General features: G+C 50.5%; 1 protein-coding gene across 4 annotated transcripts in view; it reads left to right on the top strand.

The window, feature by feature from the left end:
• SHROOM2 (shroom family member 2) overlaps nt 1-18,626 on the top strand; it is a 135,124-nt gene that overhangs the window by 26,989 nt on the left and 89,509 nt on the right. The window contains exon 1 of one of the 4 annotated variants that reach the window (XM_073902117.1): nt 12,057-12,226. The exons of the other annotated variants lie outside the window; for them this stretch is intronic. Within the exon in view, the coding sequence (XP_073758218.1) occupies nt 12,089-12,226 (138 nt within the window). The 5' untranslated portion in view covers nt 12,057-12,088. Of the gene's footprint in view, nt 1-12,056; nt 12,227-18,626 lie in introns of those variants that run through there. 4 annotated transcript variants of the gene reach the window in all.

Below are 18,626 nucleotides of genomic sequence, written 5' to 3'. Positions count from 1 at the left end.
CCCCCCCCCCCCCCCCCCCCCCCCCCCCGCCGCTCGTCTGTCTGTGGTTATTGGAGCAGAGAATGGGAGAGAGCCAGGGCGATTTTGGTTGTGTGGACCAGCAGCCTCCGTGGAAAAGGGACTGCATGGGTTTGCAGATGTGTCTGGTGTAATGGTGGGGAGGGGTGTGGCTCATACAGATGCCGGGAGGCCTGTCTATCTGTTTTCTGTCCTGCAGGCTTAATTCTCAAGCATGTTTCCCCCAGGGGATGTGAAAGGTGGCCCCGGGCTTACATTCCACAGGCCCGCCTTCCCGAAGGAAAGGAATCCTTAGGCCCTGGCACGCCTCACAGAGGTTCTTCTCTTGACTGAAGCTGGGCATGAGTCTGCCCGCCAGATACCTGGCAATGTCTGGAGACATTTTGGTTGCTGTGGCTTGAGGGGTAGGTGGCTACTGGTATTGAGTGGGTGGAGACCAGGGAGGCCGCTCAGCACTCCACAGCGGACAGGACGCCCCAGCCTGGAAAACGAGCCGTTCCGTGTCCGTAGGGCTCGGTGGACAGCGGCGGCCTTGGAACCGTCCCCGTTTGCGGGGACCGTGGTCCCTAGCACGGGTTCAGTGGTGTGCCCTGGTTGTTGGGAGTGGGGCGGAGGCAGCAGGAGAGTGATGGGAAAGCCTGCAGGGGAGAGGTGCTTTCCTCAGGAGGAAGGAATGCTGGCAGACAAGGCATCTTTGCGAGGTAGACACTAGGTGTGGGCCCCTGGAGGCACTTTGTGTCTGCTCTCCAGAGGAGCTACAGTGGGTGTTCCATCCACGCTTGCTGACGTGCTTGTGAGCCCTCGAGGCATCTGGTTCTGAAAGCAGGGAGGGGTCACCCAGCATTTATTGCTGTGGCCAGGATCTTAGAGGAGATCCGGCGAGGGTGGTTGAGCCCTTCGTGAAGTCCTGTGCTTGGGCATTCCTTCCAGCCCCCTCTGTCAGCCTTTCTTCTGTTTGTGCAAACCTTGTCCCTCCCTCTGTGACTGTCTTAGCACTCCTTCTCTTTCCCTACCTGGGGGGTAGGTCTCCTTTCTTCAGCTCACACCCCCTGCACGTCTTCACGTCCTCTGCAGACCCTGACGACATCACAGCAAGCAGGGACTTCCTGGTTACACACCCTTGTGCGGTGGGGAAAACGCAGAAGTCCCCGGGGACGATGCACACTCCCCAGGGTCACACAGTTGCTTTATGACCCGATAATGTCTAACTGAACCTCAGTGCCTTAAAGTCTGTTTTGGGCTGTGTCTTTAAAAACAATTAATATGGGGCGCCTGGGTGGCTCAGTCCTTAAGCGTCTGCCTTCGGCTCAGGTCGTGATCCCAGGGTCCATGGGATCGAGCCCCACGTCAGGCTCCCTGCTCGGCGGGAAGCCGCCTTCTCCCTCTCCCAGCCGCCCTGCTTGTGTTCCCTCTCTCACTGTCTCTCTCTGTCAAATAAATAAATAAAATCTTCAAATAAATAAATAAAAACAGTTAATATGAATGATTATAAAATCACTACTTCTAAGGAGTCCTAAAAACAACGGCAGTGGATACTGATTTTTACAGTCATGCCAGCCAGACTCTCAGAGATCAATACAGAACTAAATGCAGATTTGTTTCCTTATCACATAGTACTTTTTCCAATTAAATTTTGTGCACTGACGGTGTGAAATTATAGCGGTAACATTTTCTTAAGACTTTTTGAAGAGCAGTTTTAGGTTTCTAATAAAACGGAGAGAAGAGTTGAGTGGTTTCCCACAGCTCCTGTGCCCACACGTGCGTAGCCTCCCCCACTGTCGCAGACACTTCCTGGGGTGGGACACTTGTTACAGCAGATGAACCTGCACACACCCCTCATCATCACCCAGAGTCCCTAGTTTACCTCAGGATTCACTCTTGGTTTGCACCTTCTGTGCATTTGGACCAACAGGCAATGTCCTGTATCCATCTTGGTAGAGTGTCATACAGAGTACTGCCGGTGCCCTCAAAATCCTCTGTGCTCTGCCTCTTCATCCCTCTCCCGCCTTCCCTGGCAACCACGGATCTTTTTACTGTCTTTGTAGTTTTGACTTTTCCGGAATGTCCTGGAGTTGGAATCCTGCAGTATTGTAGCTTCTTCAGACTGGCTTCTCAGTACTCTGCATTAAGGTGCCTTCCTGTCTTTTCATGATTTGAGAGTTCATTTCTCTATAGTGCTAAAAACATGTGGAGCAGACAATTCTATGCTGCTACTTATGGAATGACATTTTTATTTATTTATTTATTTTTGATGCGACAGTTTTTTGCTCTCCTTCCTGCATTGCTGGGTGCCCTCTCTCATGTCTACGGTTGGTAGTGCACAATAGCTCTGAAAATAAGGACCCCTAAATAAGTATCACACCGTGAGTGTTGGGTACCAGATTCTCGGTGCCAAGTGTAGACCTAAATTATCCACTCGATCCCACAGCAACTCTTAGTTAGGTACTGTTACTCCTATTTATAAATAAGGAAGCTGGAGATGAGCCCGTAAATAGCTAATCCCAGGCCATAAGCTCATAAATGGTCGATGCCAGTCCGGGCTCTCTCGTTCCAGGCCCTGTGCACTTTGGACCCCATGCCAGCTGTGTTTTAACATGGTAATGTTGGCATTCTAGAGAGCAGGGCACAGGCTGAAGATCTCCGAGCATACCATGTGGTGGTCTAGACCACTTTCAAAACCTTCTTGAGAGTTGCTGTCAGGATTGAACAAGGATCACTCCAGAAAATGCTCTTATAAGTTCATTAGAGGTTTTATTCAAATATGTTTCTACCTGAGATGCAAAGTCTGTTCCCATCCTTTCGGTCCAACGCTTTGTTTAGAATGGTCACTACAATTGCCCCTTGTCAAAAAAACAAAATGAAATTGCCCCTTGTCTTAAAGGATAGCTGTCAGCTCTGTTCTGTGGTACCTCATCCTCCACCTCCTGTCTGGGTCTGTTCTCTTGTCCGCGCTGGTTGATCTTTGTGTGTCGTTATCTGTCTTGATACTCGTCCCTTGGAACCTTCTCTTGTGTGCATTCAGTCCTGCCCGGTCTCTAGGCACCTGCCAGGCACTCCTGCGCCTCAGCTCCACCTGTTCTGTAATTTCCTGTTGCTTTCTAGCCACACACCGTAGCACGAGGCGGGAGGTGGACTTGGCTGTGGTTCAGTGCTTTGCATTCGTCCATCTGGTAGACGACCTTGCCTATGAAATCTGTTCTTTTTCTTTCTGGAAGATGTTCAGGGGGTAGCTGTAAATGCCCACCTAGGCACTGTCAGGGTTGGGGGACGGGTGGCAAGGGCTGGAGTTCCAATTTGGTGGTAAGTCGCTGCTTCACGGTGCTGGATTAGAGAAGATGGCCAAGGGACGGCAGAGGCGGGGAAGGGAGGCAACAGCTGGGAGAGGAACAGCTCGTGAACAGTGGAGAAGCGGCCAGAGGAGAGTGGAAACGAGACACGGAGGACAGACCGTGGCCTAGCCTTTGTGCGTGAAGGGGTCCCAAAGGAACCCCTTCCCTGTGTGCTGCTGGGATACCTTACCTTGCCTTCCTTGGGATTCCTCGCCCCTGCAAATAGGCAGGTGATGTGCCTGGTTTGACTGAAACTCTTGGCGGGCGGGGGCGGGGGCGGGGGATAAGTTGGGCATCATCCAGGAAGAAAAGGGAGCTGTGGGATGGAGGGCGCAGGCACGCCGGAGGTTTTCCCGCTAGAGACGAGCAGATATGTCCCCAAACAGCTGCATGCCATCAGCGGACGCGCAGCAAACCCTGCGTTTCCTGCCCCACAGCCCGGTGAGGTCGGGGAGCCGGGCACTCCCTGGTCCTCCTCCTCCTCCTCCTCCTCGGTGTGGAGCTGACGGGCAGGTAGCTCCGAGCTGGATTTGTTCTGACACTTCAGGCAGCACCCTCCAGCACGAAGAGAACCGGGTGGCTGCGTTAGCAGGTGTGCCGCCCCTGTGTCCTCATTGGCCAGTCAAGGTCGTCCAGTCAAGGTTGTCTCTGCTCTGGAAAGTAGGTTTTATCCTGTCAACCCTGGGAACAGCCTGCTGATGGGGAGAAACACAGTAGGAATATATACTGTAAACATGGTGACCTAATATTTTTGTTTTAGAGCTGGGAGTCGGGAAATTTGACTTGAACGGCCACTTTTTTTTTTTCCCGACTTACAACCTCTGCTTTGCGGTTGCTTGGAGGAGAGGGCCTGAAGCCCGTAGGAAGAAGGGGCGCGTTGTATATAGGCACACGTGGACGTGTGTGTGGCCCGTGGTTCCTCCCCCGTTCCTCCGCTGCCCCTTTCCCTCCTCCCCTCGGGTCCCACGTCTTCCTTGCCCTGGATCTATTTCTTGGCTGGTGAGTTCAGGCAAAATCCAGCTGTTGCCGGCCTGCGTTTCCTCCTCTGTCAACGGGGCTGGGAAGCCCTACCTTGCAGCACCGCTCCTGGGATCTGAGGGCCTGACGGGCGGACGGTGCTCAGCAGAGTGGGGCTGGGAATGACTGAGGACGTCCGATGCTCGTCTGTGTCTGCCTCCCCTCACTTTCCTCCTCTGTGTGCTGTCTGCTCCCTTTGTTCCTCTCTCCCTCCCTGCCCGCCCGCCCCCCACCGTTCCTGTTTTCTTGGACAGGTTTAGGCAGGTGTCCGATTTCCCTCCTATAAAATTCACCCATCCTGAGTGTGCATCTCAGGGACTTTAGTAAACTCGGGCTTAGGGCTCCGTCATCACGATCCAATTTTTTGGACCATTTCTCTCACCCCCAAAAGATCCTCTGTACCGTTTGTACCTCTCTGTTCCCACCTCAGCCTCGGGCAACCTCAAATCTTCTGTCTCGAACAGATTTGCCTATTCTGGGCATTTTCTGTCAGTGAGAGTCCTGCCTGCCTCCTGCCTTCAGTATCTGGCTTCATTCACTCAGTCATACCTTGTGAAAGTTCACCCCTCCTGTCATGTCTCAGTATGGCATTTGTTTCCCTGCTGTTCTTGTTTCTTACTGTTCCATTGTGTGGACAGGCACTTGTGTGTCTGCTCACCAGCTGATGGCCACACCCATGGCCTCCCCACGCTCCAGGGCACCCCCTTGCAGGTGGATCCCCCCCCGTTCCAGGCACTCTGGGGAGGTGGCCAGGCTCTGTGGCCTGGGGGGACGGGTCACTTAAGTCCATGGAACAGCCATTCCATCACTGGTAAGCAGGGATGGGGGTTTTTCTCCTAATATATCAGGATTGTTAGAAAATCTAATAAACCAAATATCTGAAAAATGTGTCTCATGTCGTTTCTCGCTGACCTCAGGAAGTAACTCTAAATTCTTGTAATGTGGAGAAAAATCCCCAGCTTCATCAAACTGACAACTAAATGGAGAGCGGCTTCAGGAGGCATATTCTCTACGTAGTTTTTTCCGAAAATGTGTGGTGTGCACATGTCTCGTCTTGCGCTCGTGAAAGCGTGGAATGTGTGATGAACTTAGCAAGAAAAGCCCTGCTGCGGTAGAGACCAGCTTAAGGCATCTGTGTGATGGCGGGCCGTGTCCTCTGACCGAGCTCTGCGTTTTGTGTAGCTGTTTTGTTCGTGGTGTGCAGCTGGTACGAGGTGGTCAGATGCTTGCTGCCCGGTACCCCTGGGGCTCCGGCTCCTTCCTCATGGGGTCCCGGATGCGGCAGGGCGCCCAAGTCCTCCTCGGCCCCGCGCTGGGGGGCGGATGTCTTGCATAGGGCTCAGCAGTTGGTCCTCGCAGGCCGCAGGGTGACAGGGGTCACCGCTGGTCAGTGGAAGAACCAGAGTTGACCCGTCCCTTGCACCTCTGTACGGAGTAGGGCACGGAGTAAGGGCAGGATTTCAGTACAGGAGCGGGCTCCTCGCCTGACCCCCGGGACAACGGGCCCTTCCAAAGCAGTTTGCCGCGACCGGTGTATCTTCCTGCGGTCCGCAGGTCTCAGCGGGAGCCTGGGGATTTACGAACCCCACAACATAGATCAAGTCTTGACTACTAGGAGTTGAAGTAGTTTGCGCAAAAGCATCTAGAATGGCAAGCAGTGCATCACGGTAGATCCTTTGTTTCTTCTCAAACTTACAGTGTAACCATAAGACCCCCCCCCCCCACGGTTAAACGAGCCAGAAGGAAACAAAAAACCTTAGGAGAATTTTAAGATAATTTCCCCTCCATATCCGGACTTAATTTGGAAAACATTTGCATGTAGTGGTCATAGAGGGCTGGCACTTCATCCTGAACCAGGCTCCGCTTTGTCATGTGGGCACCAGAGCAGTCCTCCACTACAGGGGCAATGATTAGCCTTCCACGGAAGGAAATCAGAAACCAGACAACAGGACTGGATGCATTAAAACCGTGGCATCCTTTTCTTGACTGAAATTTCACCAGGAGGCTCTTGCTGTTGATAGACCTCATGGAGCAGTATCCAATTACGTCGAGTATTATGTCACTTCCTAACTGGTGTACTGGGCCCCAGCAACCTGTGTGTGCCGTGTGTCCTGTGTGCCAAGAGGTGTGGAGTTTCCGTGTCAATGAGGTGCCGTGGGGGGGGGGGTGGCGGTTTCCCCTGGTCCCCTGTGCTTTGGGTGTGGCATATTTGAGTGATTGGTGGTCTTCTCTTGTCACCCACATATCCTTACTCAGTCTGGAGGGAAACTTCCTTTATTAGTATGGCTGGTCCTAAAGTTGAAGAGCTTCGTGGCACCCCCAGGCCTCCAGAAAACAAGTGACTGAGAGTTTATTTTGAAAACGACAACTGAAACTCTTCTTAGCAGCCTTATGTGATTTTTCTTTTTTTTTAAGATTTATTTGTTTGAGAGAGAGGATGAACGGGAGAGGGAGAGAGAATCTGAAGCCGACTCAGTGCTGAGCGTGGAGCCCAACACGGCGCTCGGTCCCAGGACCCTGAGATCACGACCTGAGCCGAAACCAGCAGTCGCACGCTCGACTGACTGCGCCACCCAGGCGCCCCCCCCCCCCGTTACGCGATTCTTAACTGCTTAGAACCCGACCATGAGGCCTTGCACAGTCCTTTGAGAGGAATTTTTTTTTTTTTTTAAGCCTTTAAGAAATAGAGTTGAGTTGAACAGTTCGGTGTAGCTTTTTGTCCTATGTATTCATCGGTGAAACTCATCATGACCATTGTCCAACAATAGCCATCACCCCAGAAGTGTCCTGCTGCTTTGTCATATCTCTCCTTCCAGCCCCCACCCCCACCCCCAGCCCCGATCTGCTGTCACTCTGGGTCTGTGCGCGTGGTCTGCTATCCCCTAGGAATGGATCGCCTGTCGGGGTGAGCGTGTCTGGCTGGTATCTCCCGCTCAGAATGACTGTTCTGCAGCTCACCCGTGTTGTCAAATACAGCCATCACTCCTCTGTTTCGCTGAGCAGCGTTGCATCGGCACGTCATGCATTAGGTGCTCGTGGGCTTCTTTCTTTCTCTTACTATCAGAGGCTAATTTTCAGGAGATCACTGAAAGGAGAGCCAACAGGAGAACAGACCCTTCCCCTTGTCTGCGAATGTACCTTTCCAGGCTGATGAGGGAACCGGCTGAGTGGGGGGAGGCTTGTGCCTTTTCTGACTCCTGTATTTACACCAAGTGACACAGAGCTCTAACCTCAACCTTGACTTGTCCAGTTGAGATAAGACCTATTTTCTACCAGATTTGAGGTCCTTGGAGGCCCCAGTTTTATCACCACCAGAAGGACAGGGGAAGGTGGCAGGTGATGACGGGGTGTGATGTCAGCTTGGAAAAAGAACTCCGCTCCATGAAGCCTTGCACATCTTAATTTCCACGTACCATTTCTTTTTTTTTTATTATTATTATTGTTATGTTAATCACCATACATTACGTCATTAGTTCTTGATGTAGTGTTCCATGATTCGTTGTTTGTGCATAACACCCAGTGCTCCACGCAGCACGTGCCCTCCTTAATACCCATCACCAGGCTAACCCATCCCCCCACCCCCCTCCCCTCTAGAACCCTCAGTTTGCTTCTCAGAGTCCCTCGCCTCTCATGGTTCGTCTTCCACGGACCATTTCTAAGGCCCCTTGCTATGCTAGTCTTTTAAAAATTGAAAGAATGTATATTACTTTTATACAGAAAATACTGTCTTTTATACAGAAAATATTGTGAACTGAAGTCCCATGTAGCGTTGGTTTCTATCCTATATTCTTATGCATAGGTTAGATGAGAAAAAGTTTAATTTAACCTCAAGGTTAAAATCTGTTGCTGCCATTTCCACAGTTGCTAACTGAAAACAGATACAGAGTTCTATGTAATTATTCAAACTGTGACTATCCTACAGCAATCCGGGCTGCTATTTAAGGCGTCTATAGGAGGGCAAACGCATATAATTTAAAGTTGCATACGCAACATAGAGAAAAAAATTGAGTATATCAAGACGTTAAATGTTTTTTAGTTAGGGCATGTGGGTGAGTGTTCTCCCACCACCCCCAACACACACTTCTCTATACTTTTATATAATGTAAAACTCTTCTGTACTGAATAGCTATTTTTAAGAAAGTAAATGAACGTTGTGCACAACTTTGCACAACTTGGCTTTTCCAGCGAGGGTTCTTTGAAAACAGAAAGATTTCTTTTAGGAATTCTTCACGGCCTCCACTGCAGTGAATATGGTAAAGTTGTACGCGTGCAAAAGGATTTTTATGATGCATGCGATAGTGCCCAAGTTATCGTACTGTCTTCTGATGCGTCTCTTATGCCTTGTCCGCCTGGCTTGTGTGGTGGCTGATGAAAGCCCCGTGGAGTTTTCGGTTGGGGCCATCTTGAATCCCCAGGAAGAGCAAGAGGGGAGAGGGGACAGGGGAGAATATCCTGGAGGTGGATGGTAGAAGAACCACAGTGCGATGTGTCTTTGGTGTGCCGTGTGGCAGGTGGGAGATGCTGGCTGTGTCGTTCCTCGCCCCGACGGCTCCTGGTGCCTGTTCCCCTGCCTCCTATCCCGGCCGCGGCCGCAAGAGTGGGGTCTGGGTTGTTGTGCTCTCCTTTCCGGCATTGCTGGGCACTCTCGGCGGGTCCTCCAGAAGGAGTTATGTGCAGACATGATCAGTTTTCTCTGCCGGGCCACAGGATGCGATCTTTGTGGTGAAATAGATCCTGGTGCTGAGTGGGGTGTGAGGTGCCTGTGTCTGTGTGCTTCGGTAATCTGGCAGCATGAGCCTTCTGTGTTGTAAATTTCCCCGATTTATGACTTCCTGGGATTTCTTTCTTTCAGTTCCTCTTAAAGTTATGTAAATTTAGGGAGTTTGGACCATTTCCCTTTTCACCCATTCTACTCAGTGATACATTTTTTATTTAAACAAATTTCTGATGGTCCATGTGGGACTCGGAGGAATTTCTCTGAAATATTCTTACTTTTCCTCTGAGCCATAGTAGGCACATGGCCTGTCCTAAGGTCCTTGTGAGAGGATTCACACAGCCTGATACGTAGTGGCTGGATGACTTTGAACCCTAAACCTGGTGGGCTCTTTAGAGTGAATCAGAAGACCCCTCCCCACCTACTCTCCTTGAGTCTAAAGCGATGCAGGGCGCCATCCATCCGCCTGACCCTGTCCTGCGAGATGCAGGGCGCCATCCATCCGCCTGGTGGGGGCTCGTAACCCAGTGTGCCCGGAAGAATACCGATGGCGTGTTGTCCGCCCCACCCCCCACCCCACCCCCACTTCTCAGGAACACAGGAGCTCGTGGGGTCTCCAGACAGGAGAAGAGTGCTGGTCACTCATGAGGCTGGTTTCGCATGGCTTCTGCACACACGCCGTTGCTGCTTTTAATAAAAGTTGTATTTCGCGGAGAGTTTTTGATGGACAGAGAGGGCTCACAGTTGACACAGAGCATATTCCTGTACACCATACACCCAGCTTCCCTGTTGTCAGCATTTTATGTTATGATGCTAAGTTTTCCCAGTCAGTGAGCCAATACTGATAATGATTAATAAGCTCATACTTTCTTCAGATTTCCTTAGTTTCCCCCTGATGTCCTTTTGTGTTGCAGGATTTCCTCCAAACGGTGCTACATTATGTTTCATCTTCTTGCCTTGGACTCTCCTCTTGACAGTGAGCAAATTCTCAGACTTCCCTTGTTTTGCTGACCCTGACCATTTTTGAGCAGGGCTGGTTGGCTGTTTTATAGACTGCTCTGCTTACTGGGATTTGTCTGATATTTTCGTCATGGTTAGACCGAGGTTCTGGTTTTCTGGAAGGAAGACCACAGAGGTAAAGCAGCATTCTTATCACCTGTGATATTTTTTACTTCGATTTTCCAAGTTTTCTTAATGCTAGAAATTAAGATTTTTCACAACCTCCATGCTTTGGAAATGGTGACACTTTTAGGGGAGGAAAAGCAATGAATTTCCTTCTGAAGCTTTTTGGCAAAGAAACTTTTCTTACTGGAATTGTCCAGGTGGGGTGGTGGTATGGGCTGAATGTTGTCCCCCAAATTCATATATTGAAACCCTAATCCCCAGTCCCTCAAAATGTGACCATATTTGGAGATAGGGCTTTTATAGAGGTAGCAAAATTAAATGAGGCTCTGGTCCAACCTGATTGGTGTCCTAATATGCAGAGGAAGAGACACCAAAGATTCTTGCACACACAGAGGAAAGGCCATGTGAGGACATAGCCAGAAAATGGCTTGTCTTCAAGCCAAGGAGATTGGTTTCAGGAGAAACCAGTCTTGCTGACCCCTTGATCTGGGACATCCAGCCTCCAGAACTGTGCAGAAATGAATTCCTATCGTTTAAGCCACCCCATCTGTAGAATTTATTATAGCAGCCCCAGCTGACTAATATCAGGGTATGGGGGGTGCGGCGGGGGGAGAATCAGTGATCCATGCTGCGGTGCTATTTGTGTGTTTGTAGAGGTGATTGTTTTAGACAGGAGAGCCCGCCAAGCATGTCCTGTATTTATGTTATTTATCCTGCCCATTCTGTACACTAAAATATTTTAGGCTTCAAAATAGTGTTGGGGATTGAGTGAGTGGATATGCTGCTGTGTACATCTTATTTCCACTTCAGCAAGCGGTCTCTTGTCAGGGCAGATCTTGTTCTGTTGGGTTGACAGATGGATCTCCTTCGCCAGCGCAGGAGGAGTCAGGGAAGTGATCTCTCAGAGCCAGATTGTGCCGTTTTAGGTTTGGCGGGCCCCTTGGTTGCTGGGGAAAGCGACTCGATGCCACTGTTTGCTGACCTTCGCTCTGTTGCGGAAGAATATAGAGCCATGGCTCTTCCTTCTGCTTTTTGCTTTCGTTTCTTCGCTTTCTTCCAAGGTGAGCCCATCTGTAGGTAACAGTCTTCATTTGTTCATCTGGCAAGTGTTTCCCGGGCACCTACTCTGCAAGCCTACTTACCAAGTGGGGCGCCTGGGTGGCTCAGTTGGTGAAGCGTCTGCCGTTGGCTCAGGTTTTTGGCCCCAGGGTCCTGGGATCGAGCCCCGCATCGGGCTCCCTGCTCAGTGGGGAGCCTGCTTCTCCCTCTCCCTCTCCCCCTGCTTGTGCTTTCTCTCTCTCACTGTCAAATAAGTAAATAAAAAATTAAAAAAAAAAAAAAAAAAAAGACTGCTTACCAAGTGCATATTATATTGCTCCAGCCAGTTTCGGAGATCTAGAGCAACCCGTAAATCCTGACTAAGGAGCAGGCCTGAGCAACCAGACTGGGTCACAGTTCTCCAAAGCATCTCCCCCGATCCTGCTTTTGAAACTGCAGGGGAGTCACTTCAAGCTAGCAACCCCTCCTCCCAGATGTTTTTTGGTTTTTTTTTTTCTTTCTTGAAAACAAAGGCTTTTATTGTCTCTCTTTGTCGGGAAGGATGAGGGGGTGGAAGCTTCCAGAGTTGAAAGGGCTCAGAGCCCAGGGGCTAAACTTTGTCTGGATGTCAGCCCTTCCTGGCTCCAGGTCACTTTGCTTTCTGCCTTTCTCTGCCCCCTCCTCCAGCCTCCAGTGTCCCCCTGTGCTGCAGCCTCCCTTCCTCGGGAGTTCAACATCGTGCTTGGCGGCTGCGGTCCAGCCTCGGGGACGGGGGATGACGAGGGACTCTGTGTGGCCCCTGTGCCTTCGTGTGGCCCCTGTGCCTTCCGTACCCGGCTGCCAGAGGATGCCTTACCGTATAGGCTTGTTTCCCCTGCCATCTCTGCGGCCCCTCGGCCCCACAGGTTTCTCCCTCGGTGACCTAAGCTCTGCTTCTACACTCGCCCCCGCCCTTCCCAGGTCGCCCCCTGCGGCACCGTCTCAGGTATGTCTGCACCCTGGTCCCTGCCCTCCCGCTTGGCTCCCCGTCCATAGGATTAAAGTCGCCCTCCCCCCCCCCCAACCCGACTCTCTTCTTGCTCACTCCTCCCAGGTGCTGTAAGCACATCTGTGAGCCCGGCTCTGTTCGTGCAAGTTCCCTGCTCTAAATACTGTCCTGGCTTCTTCGTGGACTGCTGACTTTGAATGAGAATCTTGGCAAAGTGGCTGAGCAAACCCCGCCCCCTGACACACACACCCCCCCCCATAGACTGGGTACCCGCCTTTCCGCCTCTCAGCTGGGCACCCACGGAGAAAGCTCTCTCCGCGCTCTTCCCTTTTATGACCTACCCGCCACGGCCTGCCACTTCCATCTCACGTGTTGCCTCTGCCCAGAACTGCCTGCCGCTCGAGTGGTCCACGCCTCACCCTGTCTTAGAATCCAACCCAGAATCCCAGCCCCTTCAATGCACGCTGCCCCCCCGAGAGCTTTCAGTTTATTCCTTCCCCGGAGGAAAGGCCTCTCCCTGTGCCCAGCTTCGGGGGGTGGGGGCAGGGGGGCGGTGGCCAGACTTGTCTGGGGGGTGGTCCGATGGGTTTGTTACTGTTCTGGTAGTGGGTACCGGTTTCTGTTCTGGCCAGTAAAGTGGGTGGGGAGCTCTGCAGGGGGCTGCAGAGAAAAGATGCTCTGTCTTGTGCTCGGCTTAACCCCGTACAGAGGGTGAGCCTCGCAGACCCCTGGCCACAGGGCAGACTGACCCGGGAGCTCCTAGGCCTCTACCGGCCGTGTCCAGGAGTGGAGGCGGCGGGGGGGGGGCCTCACTTTCTCCTTTTCAGGGTTCATCCAGGAGATTAGGAAACCTTGTAAGAATTGGACTGAATGTTGAGTCCTTGGAGCTCTTCTGTGGTTTAACTGTACACGAATTTTCTACCACATTTATTTAGTTACTTGCATCGCGAAAGGCAATGGATGATATGGATGTATATGAATTTCCTAGCACATTTTATTTACTGACTTGCATCGTGAAAGACAGTGGCTGATATGGGTGTATATGAATTTTCTAGCACATTTATTTAGTGACTTGCGTCATGAAAGGCAACGGATGATATGGGTGTCTATTTCTTAAAGACTCACTGATGTTTTCAGATTACTCTCAGGGAAACAGTAACGTGAGCTAAATTTGTGCCTCACCTTAATGCCTCACCATAAGCTGGACATGGGCATCTATAAACCAGGAACCCTACCATGTTCAGCTGACCATTTCTCCAGGCCTCTGGAAGGCGCCGTAAGAGGCGGTGTTCTGTTCCTGCTTCCCCACAGCCCTCCCTGTGAATATTCTCTTGTGGCATCCCCCGCATCAGCTCCCCTGGCCATGCTCTCTCAGGTCCCCCCACGGCTACAACCGGAGGCCGCATCCTGGTTTCCTGATGCTGCTGCTGAGATGCCTCGTATCAGTCAGCATAACCTTGACTCCAGGGGCCCTAGGCCTCTCACCAGGGAATGAGCTGGCCTGTCACTTGGTACAGTTCTTGACCTGTAGCTTCCAGACGCCAGTGTTACAATGGTCGTGGTATATGGAGGTGCCGCTCCGCACCCCAAGGAAGAGCTGATTCCATCTAGAAAGGAACTGTTGGGGACGTGCTGCTGCGTGTTCTTGGAATGTGGTTGCCGTTTGATTTGTTTTGAGATGGCGGGTACCTTTTATTTGTTAATATGTATATTTTGACAGTGAAGCATAACTTGCATTCAGAAAAGTGACCAAATGGCTCGGACAGCTGGATGAGTTTTCCTGGAGCAAACACAGGTGTGTAATTCATTACCACATCAAGAAATAGAACATTCCTGGGCAGACCTGGGTGGCTCAGTTGGTCAGGCGTCTGACTTCAGCTCAGGTCGTGATCTGAGTCCTGGGATCGAGCCCTGCATTAGGGTCTGCGTCAGCAGCGAGTCGGCTTCTCCCTCTACCCCTCCCCTCCAAACCCCGGCTTGTGCACGCTCTCTCTCTCTCAAATAAATAAAATCTTTGGGGGGAAAAAAGATTGATTTAGAAAAAAGGCGGGGCGCCTGGGTGGCTCAGTCGATAAGCGTCTGCCTTCGGCTCAGGTCACCGTCCCAGGGACCTGGGATCGAGCCCCGCATGGGGCTCCCTGCTCGGCGGGAAGCCTGCTTCTCCCTCTCCCACTCCCCCTGCTTGTGTTCCCTCTCTCGCTGTCTCTCTCTGTCAAATAAATAAATAAAATCTTTAAAAAAATAAAAGAGAGAGAAGGAAGAAGGAAGGAAGGAAGGAAAGAAAGAGAGAAAATTAGAAAAACCAGGAAAGAAAGAAAGAAGGAGAGAGAAAAAGAAAAACCAGGAATGCCATTGGGCCTTGCCCTTAAAAGAAACTGTATCTTAAATTTTCACACCGTAGATTATTTTAGTCTGTATCTGACCTTTATATGAATGGAATACATCTGTTTATTTGGGTCTAGCTTTTTCACTCTTCTGTGTAGGAGATGCATGCATGTTCTTGCTTGTAGCTGTGGGAGATCATTCAGTTTCCCTGCTGAACCACAGGGGTGTGTGTGTATGTATGTGTGTTTCAGGGTACTTCTGAAAATTCTCCATGGCTTTGACCTCCTTGTGGTCCCTTTTCATCCCTCCCCAGAGATTAGCCATCTTGAACCCAGATTTGACATCTGTTGCCTCAGACCTCGTCCTGGCTGCTCCATGGTTGGGGTCTGCCTTCCAGAAAATTCACTGTCTTCCCACAGACACTTTGTAACCGGTTCAGTACAGCGTTGTGATTCATGCTGACTGCTTCTGGGTTTCATTTCCTTTCATGGAATTTTATTCATGGAATCTGGACTCCAAGACACATCAACTTCCCACTTTTAAGAGGGTAATCCAGCTGCTAGAATATCGCCTTTGATCTGTTGGGGTCTGTCTTTTTGGTTTGTTAAAGCTGTTAACTGTTTTTCCTGTTCTGTGCTTGAATTGGCTTCAGCTCAGTATTCATGAAACCAGGCAGATCTCCTTGTAGAATTAGCCCGGCTACCGGGATGATAGCCATCAAACCGGAGGGCAAGGAATTGGGCCCTTGCCCGGTTGGGGCTTCATTTTGAAGCATAAGATAATGTGCTCAGGGAGTGATACCATCTTAGGGACTTTCAGGGCACATCCTGGTCTCTGAATGAAATGCTGTCCCAAAGGCTCCTGTGGTGTTGGAATGCAGCGTGCACCAAAGGAAGGTAGGATTGATTGACTGATTTTGTCCTAAAAGCTGCGTGAATCCAGATATGATTGCAAAATACCAACATAGCAAGGTATTCGCAAAGGAGCACAAGAGATGCAGCGGTATGCGGGCATCCGGAGTCGTGGACGTTTGATGAAAGGTGGAAGAGAGGCACCAGCGGACTTAACTACGGAGGTCTGGAGAGAATAAGTGACCGACACCCAGCTAGCAAGCGCGCGGTTCCTTTTTTTTTTTTTTTTTTTAATATTTTTTTTTTTTTTATGGAGAGAGAGAGAGAGAGTGAGAGATCGAACGCAAGCAGGGGGAGGGGGGGAGGGAGAAGCAGGCTTCCCGCGGAGCAGGGAGCCCGATGCGGGGCTCGATCCCAGGACCCTGGGATCGTGACCTGAGCCGAAGGCAGACGCTTATCGACTGAGCCACCCAGGCGCCCCAAGCGTGCGGTTCCTAAGAAGTCCGTGGCGTAGGCCTCGGCCAGTCCGGACATAGGAATGATACTTGGGATTTGATTCATTCCGTATTCTTGTCCTGACAGTGAGGTTGCAGCCTGCGTTCTGAGGTCTTGCCAACAGCTTGTACCAGCTTCTGTACACAGCATTCCCCGGTCTCATTTACTGGTGGCTGATTCTTTCTAAGGATTTCTCCCCTTCGATTTAATCATGTCCCGATGGAATCAACTTTTTAAAAATGGTTTTTCTTTTTTTTTTTTAATTTTTTTTTAAAGATTTTATTTATTTGAGAGAGAGAGAATGAGAGACAGAGAGCACGAGAGGGAAGAGGGTCAGAGGGAGAAGCAGACTCCCTGCTGAGCAGGGAGCCCGATGCGGGACTCGATCCCAGGACTCCAGGATCATGACCTGAGCCGAAGGCAGTCGCTTAACCAACTGAGCCACCCAGGCGCCCAAAAATGGTTTTTCTTTAATCCTCTGCGTCTGTGGCTGCATTTCTCCTTACCCGTAATGTAGGAGAGGGGCGGAAGAAGGAATCGCTTATAGGTTCGCGAAACTGATGTCATCAGGGAGTTAGTACACCTATGCCTCGGAGCACACGTGAGGAGTCCGAAGGGAACCTGTGGTGTAGATTACAAATCCACATGCACGAATTCACCAGTCCATTGCCCGGTCATAGGAGACCCCAAATTTGTGTATTCTTCATGGCTGTTGCCATGTTAGTGAAGTTGTCGCGTGTCTACTGAGATGTAAGTTCAAGGAGATAAACATCTTTTGCTACAGGGTTATCAGGAGAGGAAAGAGAGGGAGACTCTAGGATGTGTTTTATGTTTCACCACTAATTAGATATATGACCTTGAATGAGTTACTTCATATCTTGGAGCTGAATAAACTGTCCTTTGGCCAACTATTTAGCCTCGTGAATCTGTTTTATCTCCAAGATAGGGGTGTTACTGGGTACATTTCCAATGTTGTGGGAAGGTTTAATAGTGCTTGCCAGGAGCCCAGCCCAGTGTCACCGAGTGAGCCGTTCAGTGAAGGGTCTTGTGTTGTTTTTCCTGGAACACACAGATTCTGTTCCATTCATCTCCCTTGGTCACCTAAAGGGCCAGAGCAAATGACCATCCACTTAAGACGGGACCATCCTCGGGCCAAGAACATTCACCCAATAGTACAGGTAACGGTACATCCAGACTCGACCAGCTGTCGTGTGCGTGTGTGTGTGTGTGTGTGTGTGTGCGTGTGTGATACAGAACATGGGAGCACCATTCAGCCTTCAGCCCCTGCCCCCCTAAGCATGGCTCATCTGCAGCTCTAAACCATCGTGGGGTGGCTGTTTTGGCAGCTGATGCAAGAATGCTGCAAGCCTGGCACATCTGATGGCCCAGGAAGCAGGGAATGTCCTCTGTACTTAAGCATGCGTGCCCAAGGAGAGACTGCAGTTGCCCCCCAGCAGGGGAGGTCCCAGTGGAGGCTACTGCTCACTCACCATCTCTCCATCTTGTTGATCTTGTTCCTTCTGTGACGTGCACAATTAGGCGTCCGACTCTTGATTTCTGCTCAGGTCCTGATCTCAGGGTTGTGAGATCGAGTCTCTTGTGGGGCTCACGCTCAGTACAGAGTCGGCTGGAGACTCTTTCCCCCTCCTTTGGCCCTTCCCCACCATGCTTCTGCTTGCACGCGCTTTCTCGCTCTCTCTCTCTCTCCCCCTCTCAGATAAAGCTTTTTTAAAAAGATTTTATTTATTTGAGAGAGTGGGAGAGCGAGAGAGGGAACACAAGCAGGGGGAGCGGCAGTCAGAGAGAAGCAGACCCCCCGCCGAGCAGGGAGCCCGATGCCGGGCTCGATCCCAGGACCCCGGGATCACGACCTGGGCCGAAGGTGGACGCTTCACCCACTGAGCCACCCAGGCGCCCCCCACCAAATAAATAAATGTTTTAAAAAAGATTTTCAAAACATCTGTGAAAGCTTCGCACGTGGGTTGCTCATTGGTTTTTTAATAAGGTGAGGGTAAGTGACAAGGGACCACTCGTTATACAAGTGTTGGGTTATTTTCACACACTTACTTGTCCAGAAAGTGTCTGAGTGCTTACCCTTAGCTAGGCTCTGTCCTAGGCAGTGTACTACATGAAGGCTTCCAGGGAGAGGAGTTGGGTCTGATTTGGATTTATCACATGACAGTTTCATAATTGTCCCAGACTCCAGCAATATGTCATGATCTCAGTTTTATGATCATCTATTCACAAGTCTTTCTAGCAGTCAACCCAAAATAAGGCAGGACAAATTTTGTCAACTTTTCAAAGGCCTGTTCATTTAGAAACTGCCCACTATGTACTTGAATGAGCATGTGGTTAAAAATCTCTTAATAAACGGGCACCCGCGTGGCTCAGTCAGTTAAGTGTCTGACTCTTGATCTGAGCTCAGGTCTTGATCTCAGGATCCTGAGTTCAAGTTTCACATTGGAGCCTAATTTAAATATATATATAAACTACTAAAAAGACCTCTTATGAAGCTCAGAGGGACAGTCTCATCTAAATCCCAGGGTTTTGTGTTTCATTGAATTAGACGTAGTCACATCAGTGAAGCATTATTGATACTAGTGTGTAGCTGTCAGTTAAATTGGAAAATATACTTGTTTATTATAAAAACTGAGTGCCTGTTAAAACCTAATACTGTGTTTGCTTAAAATGAGAGCAGTGGGGGGAGGGGGGCGCCTGGGTGGCTC

The sequence above is a fragment of the Callorhinus ursinus genome, unplaced genomic scaffold (assembly GCF_003265705.2).
Source record: "Callorhinus ursinus isolate GAN/ISIS: 27379988/994484 unplaced genomic scaffold, GSC_fseal_2.0 scaffold16, whole genome shotgun sequence".
Taxonomy (NCBI): Eukaryota; Metazoa; Chordata; class Mammalia; order Carnivora; family Otariidae; genus Callorhinus; species Callorhinus ursinus.
The sequence above is the reverse complement of the archived record's forward strand: the minus strand, read 5'-3'. Positions and strand labels throughout refer to the sequence as shown.